Source organism: Arachis stenosperma, chromosome 5 (genome assembly GCF_014773155.1).
Source record: "Arachis stenosperma cultivar V10309 chromosome 5, arast.V10309.gnm1.PFL2, whole genome shotgun sequence".
Classification (NCBI taxonomy): domain Eukaryota; kingdom Viridiplantae; phylum Streptophyta; class Magnoliopsida; order Fabales; family Fabaceae; genus Arachis; species Arachis stenosperma.
The window spans coordinates 1426775-1445224 of record NC_080381.1 but is presented as its reverse complement, the minus strand read 5'-3'; the positions used below and the strand labels follow the sequence as shown (position 1 = coordinate 1445224).

Sequence of the window (18450 nt, the reverse complement as noted above, 5' to 3'; positions counted from 1 at the left end):
CCCTCAATTAATCCACATCCATATGATCCAGTGGTGGATGTGTTAAGAGTCATTCCCTCGTCTCTATGGCCATTATTTAACTTCAATCACGATTTTGTTAATGAATTTAATTTTAACTTTATTTTATGTCTGTCGTATCTTGAGGAGCCACGTGTACTTGGGTCCACGTGTCGGCAAGGCATCATAACGAAGTTTCGCTCCATAACAGGCACGCTTCCAATTTCTCTCTCTAAAAGTAAAGCAATCATCACATCACAAAATCTCTCTATCTCTCTTCTCTCTCTAAATCGGGTTCGGTGCTGCACTTTTAGATTCATAACATCCCTAATTCACCGAATTCCGATCGGTTTTCCGAGACCGGCAACAACTTTCCTCTTTCAATTTTCCAATTCTAAGGAAACTGTCTTCAATTTTCTCGAGAAGCTTATTTAGGGTTAAGCAGGCACGCGCGCGCAATCCTCGAGAGACAGAGAGAGAGATTCAATAATATAGAATGAGTTTTCAAGACATCGAGGCCGGCCGGCCGTTCGCTTCCCGCCGAGGCAACATCAACGGCAAGCAAGACCCCACTCAGGCGGTGGCTGCCGGAATTTTCCAGATCAACACTGCGGTCTCCACCTTCCAGAGGCTCGTTAACACCCTAGGAACCCCCAAAGACACCCCCGAGCTCCGCGAGAAGCTGTGAGATCACGTTCCCCTCTTTCTCCCTCTTATGTGCCTTGACTGTTTTGGTGTGAATTTTTTGTGGTTGTGGTTTGTTTTTTGATTGGATTTGCTTTTTGCATGATATTTCTGAGATAACAATTGGATCGAGGTTTCCGTTTCTTACGGCGTTATTGACGTTGCAGGCACAAGACAAGGCTGCACATTGGACAATTGGTGAAGGACACTTCAGCGAAGCTTAAACAAGCTAGTGAAATTGATCACCAATCTAATATCAATGTAAGTTTTTACCTCAATTGCATGTGAAGATAAGGTTAATTCTTGTTATGATACCATGGAATTGTTATCATGAGTCTCTCCGGAAATTGTGCTTTTTATTTCCCAGATTGTTTTGGGGGATGGTTTCGCTGGGATTAGTTTTTGAGTGAATGTTTTTGCTGGAAATGTTTGGGATAGTTTTAGTTATAATTATATGTTAATGTATTGGTTGCTATGACCTTGAGTTCTTTTACATTGACCAAAATAAAATAAAAGAGGCATTTAATGTCTTTATTGTGTGTGTTTGCAGGCAAGCAAGAAGATAGCAGATGCTAAACTCGCGAAAGATTTTCAGGCAGTGTTGAAAGAATTTCAGAAGGCACAGCGTCTTGCGGCAGAGAGGGAAACAGCTTACACCCCATTTGTTCCACAAGCAGCTCCATCCAGGTGACTAATCAACCATTAGTGGAATCTAACAGTGGAAGACTGTGTTTATGTGTGTGGCGTAATGCTTATGTTGATACAATTTTATATATTGAACTCATTCTTAAAGAAGAATATGTTACTGTTGGTTATTAATTTTGCTTCTCTACTGGCTGTCATCTATGCACATAACACTTAATATTTGGGCTTCTCTTTTTGCAGCTATACAGCTAATGAAGCAGATGCTAATTCTGGTAAGATGCCAGAACAGCGTGCCCTTCTTGTGGAATCCAGAAGGTAATTTTTGTATATTACATGAAACTAAAATACAATTGATAGTGAAAAGCACATTCGTTTTTTCTTTTTTTCTTCTGGTGCTGTGGAGGAATTTACATTATAAATGACAAGACTGTGAATTTGATGAAAATCTGAAAACTTCAACATGAATTAATGTATATCAGATTACTTCTTAAATGTAACCTATTTGTCATAGGAAATTATGCTCTATAGTAATGTTGATGCTAAAGTGCTTCTTTTTTCTTTATTATTTTCCTCTTTCTACACCCTGACCCCTCTCTCTGTGCGAAGAGTTGATGAATCACTGTCAGGGTTCTGCTACAAGTTGTAAACTTTGTTGAAAAACTTTTTTGGTGATTTAGTGTTAATAGAAGGCTACCCCTTTCAAAATGAGTTAATATAAATATTAGTTAAAGAAAATCTGCTAATGCTTTCATCCCCTAAGTAAAGATATGTTGTAAGAATTTAATTATTTCGAAATTCTAATCTGTAATTAATTGAAACACACTGCATTTCAGTGATCACATAATGAATGCCCAAGCTACCAAATGGAAGTAGTAACTTGTTATAACATTTTTTATTTTAGGGTTGAAGGTATTGGCAAATTCTTTTAGGGACTAATATTGAATTCCAATTTTGTCATGGACCAAAATATATTTTGACATTTTTAGATTTGACCTGATTGTATATTTAGTATCTCAGCTATAGCATTATCTTGCTGCAGGCAGGAGGTGGTGTTTTTAGATAATGAGATTGCCTTCAATGAGGCTATCATTGAAGAAAGAGATCAAGGCATTCAAGAAATTCAGCAGCAAATTGGTGAAGTAAATGAAATTTTTAAAGACCTTGCTGTGCTTGTGCATGAACAAGGAGCTATGATTGGTAACTTTCACTTCTATTCTAATTGAATACATCTCTGTCTTATCCCAAGGTTTTATTTGTCCAGAACTTCTCATGTGATCTGATGCTAAGAATTCATATTTTTTTAGATGATATTGGGTCCAACATTGAGCATTCCCATGCAGCAACTGCACAAGCAAGATCTCAACTTGCTAAAGCTTCAAAGACTCAAAGATCAAATTCTTCTTTGGTAATATATACTGCGTAATATTTGCTTTAAGATTTCACCTCTCATATGCGTAGTTTTAGATGTTGGATTTCCTCAATAAATGTAGATGTTATGAGCTTAGTCATTGAAAATCTTTACTTGAACTTTTATATGGTCGTGGAGTTCATAGTATATAATTTTAGTGATGACAGATCTTGGCTTTTACAGTTATGTCATTATACATGGGCTTTGGTTGCATGGTTGGTTTAGTTTGCATAATGTACTAATTTCTGCCGTCCATAATACTTACCTCCCCCCCCCCCCCCCCCCTCTTCTCTCCCCCCTCCCCTCCCTCTTTTTTCCCCCCTACAAACCTTCATGCATATTAGTTAATCTTATGCTTTGTTTTGATCTTTCTTTTACAGACATGCTTGCTTTTGGTGATATTTGGAATTGTGCTTCTAATCGTCATCGTTGTTCTGGCTGCTTAGTCAAAGATTATCAGTTCTGTTAACGATCAATGATATGAACTGAGCCATTGAAGTGCAGCTAGGATCTTCCATGCTGATGATCTCTCTCAGGTGATTTTCCCCTGATCTTGTCAATGACTGGGATTTCTCTCCTCTGGTTTCAGTTCATAATTTGACATAAGTGCATCGTGATTTTGTCCTTGGGGTTTGTGTTGTTGCTTGTGTTGATTTTAATGGTTTTATGGATGCATCACAACGTACTTCTTGTCTATTTTCTCTTTTTGTTTCCTTAATAAAAGAAATATTAATTCTTTTGGGTTTTCCTTTACCGCACTTATTGCTAACATTTTAGCAATACCTTAATTCAGTGTAACCTTATATATTGACGCTCTTTTCACGAGTTTGGAGCTTAGATTTCCTGTGCTTGGTTTGACTGCTGTATATAAGGAAAATGGATGTATTCCAGAGAGTTTAATTGATAATTGGTGTTTATTTCTCATTAATCTTGATACTTTTGTGCAGTGTTAACTGTTAAGGCAAGAAAGAAGTCATGGGGAATTGCCATTTGTACTTTTAGGCTGCGTTTAGAAGAGAGACAGAGACTGGGAGATAGAGACCGAGAGACAGAGACTTAATTAAGTCTTTGTATTGTGTTTGGTGTAAGATGTACATGATTATGTCTTAGTATCATGTTTAGTTCAAAATAAAAACAGAGATTAAAATAAATGGAATGACTAAATTACCCTATTATTTAAAATGAAAAAACACAAAGAAAACCCTAACTCAACATTTCAGAGATCCGTTTCTCATTTGTCAATTCCAGATCTTCTCCATCGGAGAACCCATTTCGCCGGTGCCACTCCCCTTCTCGGAGTCAAGTTCGCCTCCGACGAGGAAGCCTTGCCACCGTATCTCCATTTTTGCAAATATGATTTTCTCCTTGTCTCTCTCGTTCTCTGTCGCTGTGTATCACTGTCGCCCTCTGTCCGTCTCTCTCCATCTCTCTCTCTCTTGCTGTCTATCCTACTATTATTATCTTTGATGTCTTCTCCATCCCTCCTCTTTTTCGTTATTATTTTTCCTGTTTTCGTATGGTGCTTTTTTCAATTTGTTTCTTCTGTTGGTTGTAGGTGATAGAAGGGAATCTGTTGATGCTTTTGAATATTGAGATTGAGTAAAGGTAGAATCTTGTGAAAAGATCTGTCCTCTTTATTTTCCAGTGTTCTTTTGTTTCAGAGATCAGTTATGTATTGTGGCATACTGAGAATTTGTCCTGCTTCTTTGAAGAACAAGTGATTTGCGTGTGTGGTATTTGACTTTTTCTCATGTTTTAGATTTTCAATAGATCAAAGATATAAATTTGTCTGGATAAAGTTAATCAAAGTGTTTTCTGTTTCCATTTATTTTTCATAGTGAGAATAATTGCAAAGGCAGTAGAAATTGGTAACTCATACAATTTTTTCAACTTCATATGTTTGGTTTGAATGAAGATTTGAATGGATTGCTAGTATTTAGAACAGGTTTGTGTTGAATGCTAATATACATAACAGATTTGAATAATGAAGTGTGTGTTAGGAAGGACTAGTTGAATGGAATGCCAGTATACAGAACATATTTGGATTAGAAAGAAGTTGACTTTTATATCACAATTTTGGTATAACTGGGAATGAGTTATTCTTCTTTTTCTTTAGTTGTTTATTTGCAATTTAAGCTGTAATATAAAAGGTTATGTTTCATTCTTCGATGGGTAAATAGCAATGAGATCTAGTATTTATAAATTTTCAACATTATATGATATATGCCTATGTTATATAGGTCATACTTTGCATGGGTACAGTTTTCTGATTCCCCATATATGTAATACTTGAGTTTTTTATGTGGGTGCATTGTGGGGGGTAACTGTAATAACTGGTACAACAGAAAATAGGATAAAGAACGAAAACCGAGCTTGATGGGCTGAAACAGAGAGGGAATCAGTGTGATATCAACCCCTTCCTAGTTATGCAATTATACTGAAACGCAGGAAATTTGAACAGACATAGTGTGATAGTATTAGAGAGACTACCCATTCCTAATATTTCCTATCCTCTCTTCTATGTCTAATTCTAGCCAATCTCATTCTCACCATTCACTATATAATAGACTTTAAACTGAATTGAATTGGGAAATGAGTGTGTTTTTGTTACTGAAAATTCTTATCAATATCTTTGGTTCTATTCTTCATTGATTTTATTCTGAAATGCTGTGTATTATGACCAGATGAACTTTTTGGTCATAGGGACCATAGTTTACAATATTATAGGAATTGACATTTAATTCATTGCTAAAATTGGTTTCCAACATTGATGGAGTTATATCCAATATTCAGAATAGATTTGAATTAGAGTTTGTTGTGCACTACCACATATTGGCTGTTACTTTTAGCAAAACATGTTCTTTGGGTTAGCACATCATAAATCATGAGTTCAAATAAATCTTTTTTTTTTCTTTTTTCTGAATTGTGTTTTGTCAACTCTATCAGGTACAACAGTTTATTTAACAATGACAGCTAGAACTAGAAGATTTACAAATGTTTCCTATGGCAGCGGCAATTCTACTGTAACGGGCGAACGTTTTTGGGATTGTGGTTTGAGAGCTCTGTTACAAGTCTCAAATAGTGTTGCCAACCCAGGTAGAGAGTATTGTGCAGGTCCTGTGAGACAATCTGGATGGTTTAGATGGGCAGGCCCTTCGGACCAAGGTCAAAGTATCCAACATTTTGCAAGATGTTGAAAGAGTTGCTGAAGATTGCTCTAGTGATGGTAGTTCTAAGTTGAAGCTCAATGAACGGGTTGAAAAACTAGAGTGAAATTCTATTATTAAATAAAGTATTTTTTTTGTCTCCTAAAACTTTTGAAAAATTTCAAAAATATTTTAAATGTTCAAATAGAGGTAAGGTTCAATTTGATTTTTAGATTTCTCCATGTGAATCGAATTGGTTTTTAACTTTAGTAAATGACTAAATTGATCTTCTTGAAATTAAATTTCGTAACTTTTTGTTCCTTTTTATTTCAAGTATCGTTAATATATATTTTTAAGTGTTAACTTGACATATGTGACATGAACACCACAAAATTTATGTTTAAAATGGTGTTCCAATTTGGTGATTTAGGCTCATTTCAATAAAGAAGAAGAAGAAGAAAGCTTGTTATTGTGAAATTCTACTTGTATTCTACTTATACATAAGCATGCATGTGAAATTCTACTTGTATTCTACTTATATTAACTTATTATGTTTACTTTGAGGCGTCAATATAATAGCTTAGTAATTAGCACAATGAGCATAGCTTAGGTACGAACGGAAAAATGTAGCGTTGAAGCTGTGAAGAAATTGGTGTTCGATGGAAACAATAAAGGAATTAATTAAGAAGATGCTCACAGGAATAAAATTTTGAAAACACTGGTTGGTCTTTTCGTTCAATAAGTCATCGTGTAAGAATTCCATGCCAATAATCAAATTACTAATAATAAAATCCATGCCAATAATTCAATCGAGATAAGTAAATGTCTATGATAAGAAGCACTCCTATTATATACAACTACTTCCTTTAATTTGAAAAAAAAAAAAGAAACAATATACAATAAAGAAAATGAAAAGAGGAAGAAAGAAACAAGTAGAGCTGGTAAAAAAAATGAATGGTGTTGGGTGTGGCATTGTATTTGTATTGTAGAGACAGAACAAGTTTTAGCAGAGACAGAACCATGTCTTAAGCTTGTTGGTACCTTAAAATATTTGATGTTGGAAGTTGAAATAAAAATAAAATACAAGAGCTATTAGTTAAATGCGAAATTTGTTTACTAAAAAAAATATTTTTTGATTATTCATTTATTTGTATTGTATTCTTAAATCTTTAATCATTTGCATATATCAAAATTATTTTATCGAAAAGCCTTTTGGGATTTTACCCACAAAAAGAATTGTTTAACAAAGAGTAAAATTAGATGAAATAAATAAATATTTTTATTAAATTTATAAAAAAAATATGCATTACTCATGATTTATGAATCATTAACAAATTAAACTTTCCTAACCAGTCGAAAAACCGGTCACCCTAACCCTCACGGCCTCACCTCTGTTTTGTCTTCTGCCTCTTCTCGTGCTTCCTTATTCCGTTCGCCATCGCCGTCCTCTGGTTTGCCCTGAGCCACCGTCGCCGTGCTCGGCTTGGCCGTCTGCCTCTGCGTATTCTGGTCAATCTGGTGAGCAGTTTTTATTTCTTTCGCTTATTTTATTTTATTTTTTAAATTTGTTGAAGTGTTTACAATTAGTTGATAAGTAGTTGATTGGTGTTGGTAAAGATGTAGAAGAAGAATCAGAAAGCTTGGGAGGGAAGAATATATTTTTGGTATAAGAATGAAGGAACCATGACTGCAGAACAAAGGAAGTGAAAAAAGATTTCTTTTTGCTGTGAGTCATTTTAAAAACTTTGTTGTGGGGCTCTTTTTGGTCAGAAGAGAGGGTTTTCTCTGTGGGTGAAAGGTTATAGGTCTATGGCAGAATAGTGGTACATGAAAAATGATTGAAAATTGAAAAATGAGAGGAGAGTAAGAAAAATAGAAGAATAAAACTACAAATTTGATGATGTGAATTTAGTGTGTTAGGTATTGTGATGTGATAGCCTTTTCTTTGTTCTGCTTGCCACTTTTCTCTTGAAATGAAAAATGGAAGATGTAATTAATTTAGTTCATAATTAGTTGGTAATTAGTGAAAATATATAATTTTTTATATTTGTTTAATTGTGAGTAGGTGATCCGGTGACTAGTAGTCTGACTGATAACTATGTTCCTAACTGTAGAAGGAGAGGCTCGCGTGAAGTTCGAGTCTTTTCGCGAAAGAAATCACTAATCACGTTTGAAAAGAAGCCAACATTTTACCTCTTGCAGTGGTTCTTGAAACAAGCAATGTCATCACCGGCTCATTCATCTGTGTCAACCACCGCGGTTGTTGGTGGAGGCGGCGGGGGAGGTGGCAGTAGCAGCAATGCCGCACTTTCCATTGACGATTTCCATTTCCCCTTTGACCCCATTTCAACGCATGAACAGAAGGACGATGCCATGCTAGGTTTTTTCTCTTTTCCTCTCTAATTTTTGTCTTAATGTCTTATCAGGTTACTTTTATTTACTGTGTTTGCAGTTAATCTGTTATGATCTTCATGAAAAACCTGAAACTTTGCCATTCATCTGATGTAATCACTAAGTCTCTGTCTGGTCATTAGATTCTATCATTATTTGATTTGCACATGTGTCAGTTAAGAGCGATTATAGCCCCGAAGAGAATCTCAGTTAACTAAGTTTAAGTTTAGTACTGCAGTTACTTTCTATGAAGAAAGATGAATTAATTGTTTGGATTTTGTGCTGCCACTTTGTGGGGTTTTTAAGGTTTGAACTCAAATGACATGTAGCCTTATAAATTGCGGTAACCCATGTTGCATTCACTCTATATCATAGCCTAGTAATAGATCATAATGCAGTTAGGCTTCTTGTTTTTCCATGTTGCAGTGTTGAAGAAGGATCTCATGGCTGCTCTTGACAAGGAGGTTAAAGCCTTGGATGAAGACAACTGGAAGTTTGAAGGACCACGTTCCCGGATCCACCTCGTATCACATAGAGGTAGGTATTTCAAATCAATCTATCCTTGCTAAAATGCCTAGTCTAGCTCATAATGTTTTAGGAAATCATTGTGAATTTTGTTTAGTACATTGATTAGAATTCGGATACCTGAATCTTAATTGACACTACCTGTATTAGTTGATGCTCATACCATAATTCTCATGTTCCTAAAACTAACTTGATGAAATCCAAACGTGGTTGAAAAAATTGAAGATATCAGTATTTATGATAATTAATATAAATGTGTTGTCTGACTACCCTAAATCAAATTTGTAATTCATTAACTCTGAGGATAGTGTTTTTTTTTAAATAACGCTCCTAATTTTAGCTTTATGGTTCTATGCATGGCATAATCATTCATTATTCTATGAATGTATGAGCCATCATAACTTAACTCGGTACCTTTGGCTCTTGGAAAGAGTAACTTTGTGGTTGCAAGGCTTAGGCAATACCTCTGGTTTGGTTAAACCAAGATATCTTAGCATTGGTGTTTCACTTTTCCCATTAAAGAAACTAAAAGTTTTTTTAAGGATGACTTTCTACCTGTTATGTAGTTAACATTCTTTTTTTCAAAATTCCATAACTTTAGTTCTCATGGCTGCGATAACATTTTCACCCGTCTTTCCGCTGTGAATTTCTTAAATTATGTTGATCTCAAGTTGAGCATACCACGCACTTTGTTAGCCTCACATCTTTATTTGTCTTGTTTAACATGGATTTTCTTCTCCTGTCTTAGATAGTAGAATGAACATTTCCCTTATCTACATTGGCCTGAGCCACTGACACTGTTCCTGCTGTAGGCAACTATCTACGTCAACCCACAGAAGCTTCAAAGAATTGGAGTCTGTCTCAACCAAAATAGTTGGATATCAGCACTGCGCCTCTGTTTTTGAGATCAAGTGATTATGTTGGTGATCTGCAGATATTATGCAAGTGACTTTTTTTTGCCTCTTGGTTTTTTCTTGGATAGAACGCAGCTGCTATGCCACAACTTTTGGTAGTATATAGTCTTGAGGAGCTCATCACAAACAAGATTCTTTTCATGCAAGATTTTGTTACAAATTCCCTCCATTGCACCATTGCTCTATTTGGACGTCTATGTTTGTCAATCCACATGATGATTTTATATTTAATTAATGCCTTGTATTTATTGTTACAAACAATTAGAGAGAAGAGAAAGCTGCATGGTGTATAATACTGTAAGTGGCTTAAATGTTGTGCCTTATGCTGGCCTTGTAATTTGGTAATGGGATGATTTTGATGCTAATGTTAATGTTAGTGTTATATGAATCCAGTATTGGTTGCTCCCATGTGGTAGTTTTTCTAGTAGTTAGAGAATGTTGTATCATACTTTCAAGTTTGGTAATGTTGCTCCCTAGTTTTGGAGGATCAATGGTTATTGACAGTTTGGCTGTTCCAACACTTGTATTTTAGTGTTTGAAAAAAAAAAGGGCTAAGCTGACATGTCAGAATGGAAAAGAAGATTATTAATCGTGGCACTCTCCTCTATTAACACACACTTGCATACTCACCATTGCCGATTTACTGTCTCTGTAGGTTCAACACTTTTGTTGGCTATTCCTGACTTATCAGTTTATTTTAAATAATAGTCTCACTATTTCAACATTAACTAAGTGTCCTAGTAGTAGTAATGTCTTGAATTAATATTCCTGTTTTGAATAAGGCTTGTTCAAACAGTTTTATTATTGGAACTTCAACTACATTTTATATTTGTTTAACCTGAACAAAGAAATAAAAAATTTGCTGATACCTCTTATCTTTCTTTATCCATATATAATAAGATGATGATATTATACTTGCTAAAGATGTAACACCTAGCTTTCAATCAATTTATTTTAAAAATTGTCACTTGAATTAAACTTTAAGCTCATAAATTTCATTTTACAGTGATGTTTATGTTCAGACTTGAAGAAATAAAACTGAATTCCCTATGAATATGGAACAGATATTTTTCCAGTATGCCATGTTCACCAACCAGTGTATTTCCAAAACCATAAACACAAAAGCCGAGTACTATGTTCACATCTCACCTATCTCATAATTAAGAAGAAAAAAAAAAAAAACAGATGACTCTAAAACCAAAACTCTGCTAAATCATTCACCCCTGAAGAACAACATAATCACCAAGCCTTTTTCTACTGAAATTGCAACACCCTCCTCTATTCACAAAAGGGTGTTGGAGAAGCTCCTTTACTGTTGCCCTCTTCCTCCAATCCTTCTCAAGACACCTCAGTACAAAGCTCTTGAACTCCGGCGACGCCGTCTCCGGCATCTCCACCTTTTCCCCAAAGCAAATGGCACACATTAGTGTTGCCCAATCCGGTCTCTGCTCCGCCCCGATCAACGGAAAATGCCCCAGAAAGCACTCCAAAACCACCACCCCCATCGACCAAACATCGCCGGCAAAACCATCCCCACCACCACCTCCTCTCCAACTCTCAGGATCAATCCTTTCAGGACTCATGTATGCACACGTGCCTGCATTGCCATACTGATGAAGATCATAATCACCACCACCGCCATTACTCTCTTTCTCTTCCACCACCACGTGGCTCACACCAAAATCCGCTATCTTCACCTCACCCTTCTCATTCACGAGCAAGTTCGAGGGCTTAATGTCTCTGTGCACAACGTGCATGGCATGCAAATAGTTAAGCCCTTCCAACACGCGCTTCGCAACATCAGAGATCACATCCTCCGACAGTGTACGATGATGTTTCAAGATATCATACAACGACCCTCCACCCATGTACTCCATAACAAAGCTTACACCATTATCACTGCAAGAACCGTTGTCGAAAACCGCATGACACTTCACTACGTACGGCGAATCCATCTTCTTCAGAATCTCTGCCTCCACGTGGTTAGGGCTTCCATCAATGCCGATTATCGGGTTGGAGCGTATCACTTTCAATGCGTAGAAGCAATTACTCTTCTTGTGTCGAACCTTGTACACTATGCCATCGTTTCCATGGCCAAGAACCGCAAGCTTCTCGAGGTCTGAGAGGTTAACTAGGACCGAGGAGGAAGATGAAGAAGATCCTGATAATGATACTGATGCATGTGGAAGTGGCGACGACGACGAAGACGACGATGACGACGACAACGAAGGAGGGTTTCTTTGCGGCAAAGAGAGCCTTAGAGCTTGTTGGTGCCTCCTTTCTCTGATAACCAATGTCATTTACTTTTGCACTTGATGACAAATTAAAGCCTAAAAGGGTAAAAGTAATTATAATTAATTAATTAAAAGCTTAAACACATGCTAATCTGTCATCATTATCATCATAAGTGTGATTTGCAAAAACTAAACGTGGAAGAATTTTGGTGTGAGAAGAGACACGTGAATGAGTGTAAGTGTGATGAGGGCGAAAACAATGGAGAAGTGAGGGTTTTCTGGTGATCTTCAGGGCTTATCAGTGGCTGTGATAATCTCTCTGCTTTCTTTAATTTTCAAGATTTATATGTGCTTTACTTTTTTTTATTATATAATTTTGTTCTGGAATTTATTATTAAGATTAAGATAATGATACTTTCCAATTTTAGGTGAAGCTTCAGAGTTCATGGTTCTCGTTAAACATGTGCATCTATCTTTATAAGTTGTTATAATTTGGATTCAATCCCTTTGATTTGAATTTTAAATTAAATTAATTCAATTTGATGGAAAATTTTTGTTGTGATTTAGATTGATTTGTTTGATGGAATAAAGTTAAATTTTAAATTTTAAAGATTAAAAGATTAAACTAATTTATAATAATGTAAAATAATGAATAGATAAAAATAAAAGAAGATAACTAAATTAGTATTTATTAAATATTATCTAATTTATAATTTATTTTTTTATTTTTATATCTTTTTATGAAAAATTAAATTTTAAACATTATCATTAGTTTATTTCGTTTTGGTATAGGACCAGAGTCAAAAGTTTTAAAATTTTCAAAAACATCAAGAAAGAAAAAAATAAAAAGAAATCAAACTAAAATCAACATTCACTATGTTACATTATTGTTAGTTAACTAGATATTTCATTTGAGTTTGAAGTTATACAATACTTTCGTATTTTAGAAAAAATCAAAACTAATTTTTAATATATATTTTATAGAAATGACTATTTAAATTGATTTTTTTATGTACGTATAATATAATTGATAAAATATTAACCTGATTTTGAAATAAGTTAATCATTTATAATATATATATATATATATATATATATATATATATATAATATTAAACATTAAATTAGTTATTTGTATAATATTAAAAATAAATTAAACAATATATATATTTTTATATATAAATATATATTAATTAATTTTTTATAAAAAATATTTATTTTATTAAACTTTCTCAATCCAATATACTAATAACTATTTTTTTTGTATACATAACCTTCTTTATTTATCATTAGGTTTATAAAACAAAACTATCTTTTTTTTTTTATGGAATCTACCCGAATAAATTATTTGGATAGATTTTATTTCCGTAATCTAATCAACTGATTCAAGTAATCTAACAAAACATCATTAATAAATTAAATTTGCATATCATATTTTATTTTTTAAAATCGAATCCAAAACGAACCATCTAAAACCCGTTATAACAGTATTATTTTACCTTTGTTGATTTTTTGTGCAAAGATTCTTAAACAAAAAAAGGATTCAATGAATATGTACATACATAAACAACGCTTCAAATTTAATTAAGGAAAAAATATATTTGTACAGAAACAACGCTTCAAATTTAATTAAGAAAAAAAAAAACCTTTTGCGAAAAGAATCTCACTAAGGAGCCAATGGAATATTTGTACAATGTATACAATGGGTTATTTATTTGGCTTAATATAAATTAATAAATAAATATCTAAAATAAAATACTATTAATTTTTCAAACATAATACACTTATACTATCCAAAATAACTAACCGGGTACCAGAGATAATAAACATATGATATTCTACTTAATCGAACATCCCTAAATTCCCATTGTACACATTATACAAATACTTCATTGGCTCCCTATATTTTCTCTTGCGAAAAACATGTTAAATATATAATTATCAATTTATTTTAATAGTTTAAATTTTTATAAGTATTAATTCATAATATTCATTCACACCCCCTAATTTTTGTTTATGTTACATTATTTTGGTTCTAGAGGTTTAAACCCTACAGAAAAATTAAAAAATAATAATTAAACCATGCTTTGTATCATAAAACTGGAATTTTTTTTAGTATTATTGTTCTTATTGTAAAATTATTGATAGTAGAACTATGCGATTAATTTTTTTGGATATGAAAAAAATTTTGGTGTAACACTTAATTATTGTATTTTACGATATTTTTTAAAATGATGGAAGTGAAATCATATATCTCTCACAATAACCCCTTGTTAATAAGTGACGGCGTATTGTCTCGCCTCCATAATTTTAAAAAACACCGTAAAATATAATAATTTAATATTATATTTAAATTATGGGAGTAGGACAATACCTCCTTTTATTAATATAGAAGAACGTATTATCTCACTCTCATAATTTAAAAAAAATTTATAAAATATAATAACGGAATATTAGACCAAAATTTTACCCATAACTAACAAAAATAAACGGAGCTATGCATCATTTTTGTATTGATAAATTTTTAGAAATGTGTTTGCGTGTTATAGAATAAAGAATTCATAGAAAATATATCACCTTAATATGCAGTGAGCTCAATAAGACAAATCCTTGTTCTCTCAGCGCAGCAACTACGAAGACGTGCTATTTGTCTAATGAATTTTGGAATGGACTATGGATGAGCAACCTGAAAATAATAACATAAAAATATGAGCAAAATAGAACAAGAGTGAGGAATATAAATTTCCTGGGGATATAGCAGATTAGTAGGAGTGAGGAATTCACCAAAATAAAATCTTTGAAAAAATTGATTGTTATGTACTCAGATGAATGAGAAGATGCACATATATATATAATAATAAATGTGCAAATCTGAAATAAAATATAAAGTTATGCCAATTAATTTTTACCCTTCTTTTTTATTGATTGCCTTATTTGATTAGGATTTCTTTAATGAAAGACTAAGTTGGTATTTGATTCTTAAGCCGACTTTGTTACCTTTTATTGAAAAAATGTTGTAGCATATTTGGTTCGAAAATATAATAAAAAAAATATTTGGTTCAGAAATTGAAGTTATGCCAATTAATTTTTACCCTTCTTTTTTATTGATTGCCTTATTTGATTAGGATTTCTTAATGAAACTAAGGATTTCTTTAATGAAAGACTAAGTTGGTATTTGATTCTTAAGCCGACTTTGTTACCTTTTATTGAAAAAATGTTGTAGCATATTTGGTTCGAAAATATAATAAAAAAAATATTTGGTTCAGAAATTGTCCATTAGTTATGATTTTACTAAATAGAAATAAGAAATTACCAAACAAAAAAATCACCATGTCCATGATACTTGGAAATTTTCAAACAAAAAAATAAAATCAAATTCATAATCTTTATTTTCTAGCTTTCCACTTAAATGAAAGAAAAACAAAATTCTTTATTACCTTTTAAATAAAAGAATAAAATATACAAAGGATGAAAATACTTCAAAAAGATAGTATGAACAACTTTGAGTCATTCTAAAAATAGAATGAACAATTTGGGTCCCTAAAAATATTTTTTGATTGAATGACTCTTATCATTCTTATAATTCACTTAAAAAAGTATAAAAGTATGTTATAATAATATAAAAATATGATGTAATTGAAACTATAATTTCTCTCTTAATCTTAATTTTAGAAATCTCTATTCTATTATTTCCAATCTCTATCTAATTCTATCTTTTAATATAATATCATATAAAAAATATACACACAAATTAAAATTTTTCATTTCTAAATTTTGATAATTTTATATCAAGTATACTTTTTTGTTATTTTATTTCTAGTGAATGATTAAAAATTAAAAAAATGTAAAAAGGTCTACATAACTCATTTTTGTTGATTTTTTTCATATATTTTTTAAATAATTTTTAATGTATAAATAATATTTTTGTAAAAGAATAATTTTTTTCTCTTAATAAACTTATACCATTTTAAAGCATTTTTATTATAGAAAACGCTAAAAGACTCTCGTTTTGAGGGCTGTCGCCCCACAGCTGACAGTCTTGTTTTGAGGGCTATCGCCCCACAGCTGACAGAATAAATAATATTTTGTAAAAAAATTCTTTTTTCGGCTCTTTTCTTCCATTTTATCTTCCTCAACTTGCTTTTCTGGTTTTTTATTGTAGACCGTTATCGAACTTGAGTACGATATAGATAAAAAAATAAAAGAAACTTATATTTCTCTTTAGTTTTTTTTCCAAAGTTAGTAATGAATCCAAAATCTCTAGATAAAGAGAGAAATTATGTCATTTAAATTATAATTTTCTGACCATTTTTTTTATTTTACTTGTTAAGATTTTTAGTAATGAAATGTTATATTTTTTTATCAGATAATAATTTAATGTATAGAATATTTATCGTCTTGTTATCGATGTAAAATTAATATTTGTATGATACTTGTAATTGACATTTGACTTATCTGTAAAAGAAAAATATTTTTTTTCGTTAGTATTAGTTTGTCTAATATCCAATAATATTGTTTTGACAAAAAACAGTATTTCATCCATGAAAAAAATTATTCGACACTTGTAGATAATAAAAGAAAATTAGATGTAACTCTAAAAAACATATTAGATATGTTTTATATTGAATTGAAAATTGAAAAATTTAAAATTTAATTACAAAAATCTTAGCTATAAAACATATTTTTTGTTTATAAATCTATGCATAAAATATCTTTTTTTTTCTTTAAATAAAATTAAATAATTTTTTAATACAAAAATATTTTCACAAACTAAAGACTATCTCTAAAGTATCTCTCTCGTATTTCAGAAATCTAAACCTGAACCAACAAACAGTACTACTCATAACATGAAAAAAAATAAAATTATTCAAATATTTTTAAAAAAATTTAATCAAATACACAGTATTTATCAACCATAAATATAATTACAGTATGTATACGAAAAAAATCAACAATATATATTAAAATATAAAATATATATTTAAAATAATTTAAACAATACATTTATTTATACATAAATATATAATAATAAATTTTTAATATATAATAATATTTTTGTTAAAGAATAATTTTTTTCTCTTAACAAACTTATACCATTTTAAAGTATTTTGTATTATAGAAAATTCTAAAAACTCTCGCTTTGAAGGCTATCGTCCCACGGCTGATAGAATAAATAATATTTTGTAAAAACATTCTTTTTCCAGCCTTTTTCTTTCATTTTATCTTCTTCAACTTCTTACTTTTCTGAGTTTTTTTTATTGTAGACCATTATGAAACTTAAGTACGATGTAGATAAATAAATAAAAGAAACTCATATTTCTCTCTAGTTTTTTTTTTTTTAAAATTTGGAATGAATCCAAAATTTCTAAGTAAAGAAAGAAATTATATCATTTGAGTTATAATTCGTTAAAAATTTTTTCTAATTTTATTTGTTAAAATTTTTAGTAATTGAATATTATATTTTTTTATCAGATTATAATTTAATATATAAAATATTTATCTTCTTATTATCATGGATGTAAAACTAATATTTGTATGATACTTATAATTGACATTTGACTTCTCTACGAAAAGAAAAATATTTTTTTTGTTAGTATTCGTTTGTTTTTTGTGACTGTTAGTATTCGTTTGTTTAATATCCAATAATATTGTTTTGACAAAAAACAGTATTTCATCCATGAAAAAAATTATTCGACACTTATAGATAATAAAAGAAAATTAGATGTAACTCTAAAAACATATTAGATATGTTCTATATTGAATTGAAAATTGAAAAATTTAAAATTCAATTACAAAAATCTTAGCTATAAAAACATATTTTTTTTTATAAATCTACGTATAAAATATCTTTTTTTTAAAAATAAAATTAAATTATTTTTTAATACGAAAATATTTTCACAAACTAAAGACTATCTCTAAAGTATCTTTTTCATATTTCAAAAATCTAGACCTGAACTAACAAACAGTACTACTCATAACATGAAATAAACAAAATTATTCAAATATTTTTAAAAAAGTTTAATCAAATGCACAGTATTTATCAACCATAAATATAATTACAGTATGTATACGAAAAAAATCAGCTTACTCAGATAAAATATATATTCAAAATAATTTAAACAATATATTTATTTATACATAAATATATAATAATTAATTTTTAATATATAATAATATTTTTGTAAAAGAATAATTTTTTTTTCTCTTAACAAACTTATACCATTTTAAAGCATTTTTATTATAGAAAATCCTAAAAACTTTCGCTTTGAGGGCTATCGCCCCCACGGCTGATAGAATAAATAATATTTTATAAAAACATTCCTTTTCCGGCCTTTTTCTTCCATTTTATCTTCTTCAACTTCTTACTTTTCTGGTTTTTCTTATTGTAGACTGTTATGGAACTTGAGTACGATGTAGATAAACAAATAAAAGAAACTCATATTTCTCTCTAGTTTTTTTTTTTTAAGTTAGGAATGAATCCAAAATTTCTAAGTAAAGAAGAAATG

General features: G+C 31.1%; 3 protein-coding genes across 13 annotated transcripts; 2 read left to right on the top strand and 1 right to left on the bottom strand.

Annotated features, from left to right (window-relative positions):
- The first annotated feature begins 213 nt into the window (after nucleotides 1–213).
- Nucleotides 214–6401, top strand: LOC130980860 (syntaxin-22). Of its 6 annotated transcripts, XM_057904505.1 has the most exons (11): nucleotides 214–681; nucleotides 849–942; nucleotides 1232–1368; nucleotides 1567–1641; nucleotides 2366–2523; nucleotides 2631–2731; nucleotides 3115–3270; nucleotides 3682–3818; nucleotides 3983–4143; nucleotides 4290–4339; nucleotides 5681–6394. In XM_057904505.1, exons 1-7 carry the CDS (start codon nucleotides 494–496, stop codon nucleotides 3178–3180), a joined length of 819 nt encoding a protein of 272 aa, XP_057760488.1. In that variant the 5' UTR covers nucleotides 214–493; the 3' UTR covers nucleotides 3181–3270; nucleotides 3682–3818; nucleotides 3983–4143; nucleotides 4290–4339; nucleotides 5681–6394. The 6 variants fall into 6 exon arrangements, with proteins under 6 accessions (XP_057760488.1, XP_057760486.1, XP_057760489.1 ...); XM_057904503.1 differs by having other exon boundaries at nucleotides 3682–4143; nucleotides 5681–6401; XM_057904506.1 differs by lacking the exon at nucleotides 3983–4143 and having other exon boundaries at nucleotides 5681–6379.
- Nucleotides 6402–7178: 777 nt separating this feature from the next.
- On the top strand, nucleotides 7179–10379 carry LOC130982286 (protein SAMBA). 6 transcript variants are annotated; one of them, XM_057906236.1, is made up of 5 exons: nucleotides 7187–7398; nucleotides 7498–7606; nucleotides 7995–8260; nucleotides 8698–8808; nucleotides 9609–10367. In XM_057906236.1, the coding sequence occupies exons 3-5, from the start codon at nucleotides 8101–8103 to the stop codon at nucleotides 9668–9670; spliced, it is 333 nt and encodes a 110-aa protein (XP_057762219.1). In that variant the 5' UTR covers nucleotides 7187–7398; nucleotides 7498–7606; nucleotides 7995–8100; the 3' UTR covers nucleotides 9671–10367. The 6 variants fall into 6 exon arrangements, with proteins under 6 accessions (XP_057762222.1, XP_057762221.1, XP_057762219.1 ...); XM_057906237.1 differs by having other exon boundaries at nucleotides 7479–7606; XM_057906239.1 differs by lacking the exon at nucleotides 7498–7606 and having other exon boundaries at nucleotides 7179–7398; nucleotides 9545–10379.
- Nucleotides 10380–10927: 548 nt separating this feature from the next.
- Nucleotides 10928–12010, bottom strand: LOC130979547 (mitogen-activated protein kinase kinase 10). The gene has a single exon (XM_057903009.1). It carries the CDS (start codon nucleotides 12008–12010, stop codon nucleotides 10928–10930), a length of 1083 nt encoding a protein of 360 aa, XP_057758992.1.
- Between the last annotated feature and the right edge of the window lie 6440 nt (nucleotides 12011–18450).

Coding starts and splice junctions, on each gene's coding strand:
- LOC130979547 (XM_057903009.1), bottom strand. CDS start 12,010: ATGACATTGGTTATCAGAGAAAGGAGGCACCAACAAGCTCTAAGGCTC.
- LOC130980860 (XM_057904503.1), top strand. CDS start 494: ATGAGTTTTCAAGACATCGAGGCCGGCCGGCCGTTCGCTTCCCGCCGA. Junction 682..848: donor CCCGAGCTCCGCGAGAAGCT/GTGAGATCACGT, acceptor TTGACGTTGCAG/GCACAAGACAAGGCTGCACA. Junction 2,524..2,630: donor TGAACAAGGAGCTATGATTG/GTAACTTTCACT, acceptor ATATTTTTTTAG/ATGATATTGGGTCCAACATT.
- LOC130982286 (XM_057906238.1), top strand. CDS start 8,101: ATGTCATCACCGGCTCATTCATCTGTGTCAACCACCGCGGTTGTTGGT. Junction 8,261..8,697: donor GAAGGACGATGCCATGCTAG/GTTTTTTCTCTT, acceptor TCCATGTTGCAG/TGTTGAAGAAGGATCTCATG. Junction 8,809..9,608: donor CCACCTCGTATCACATAGAG/GTAGGTATTTCA, acceptor TTCCTGCTGTAG/GCAACTATCTACGTCAACCC.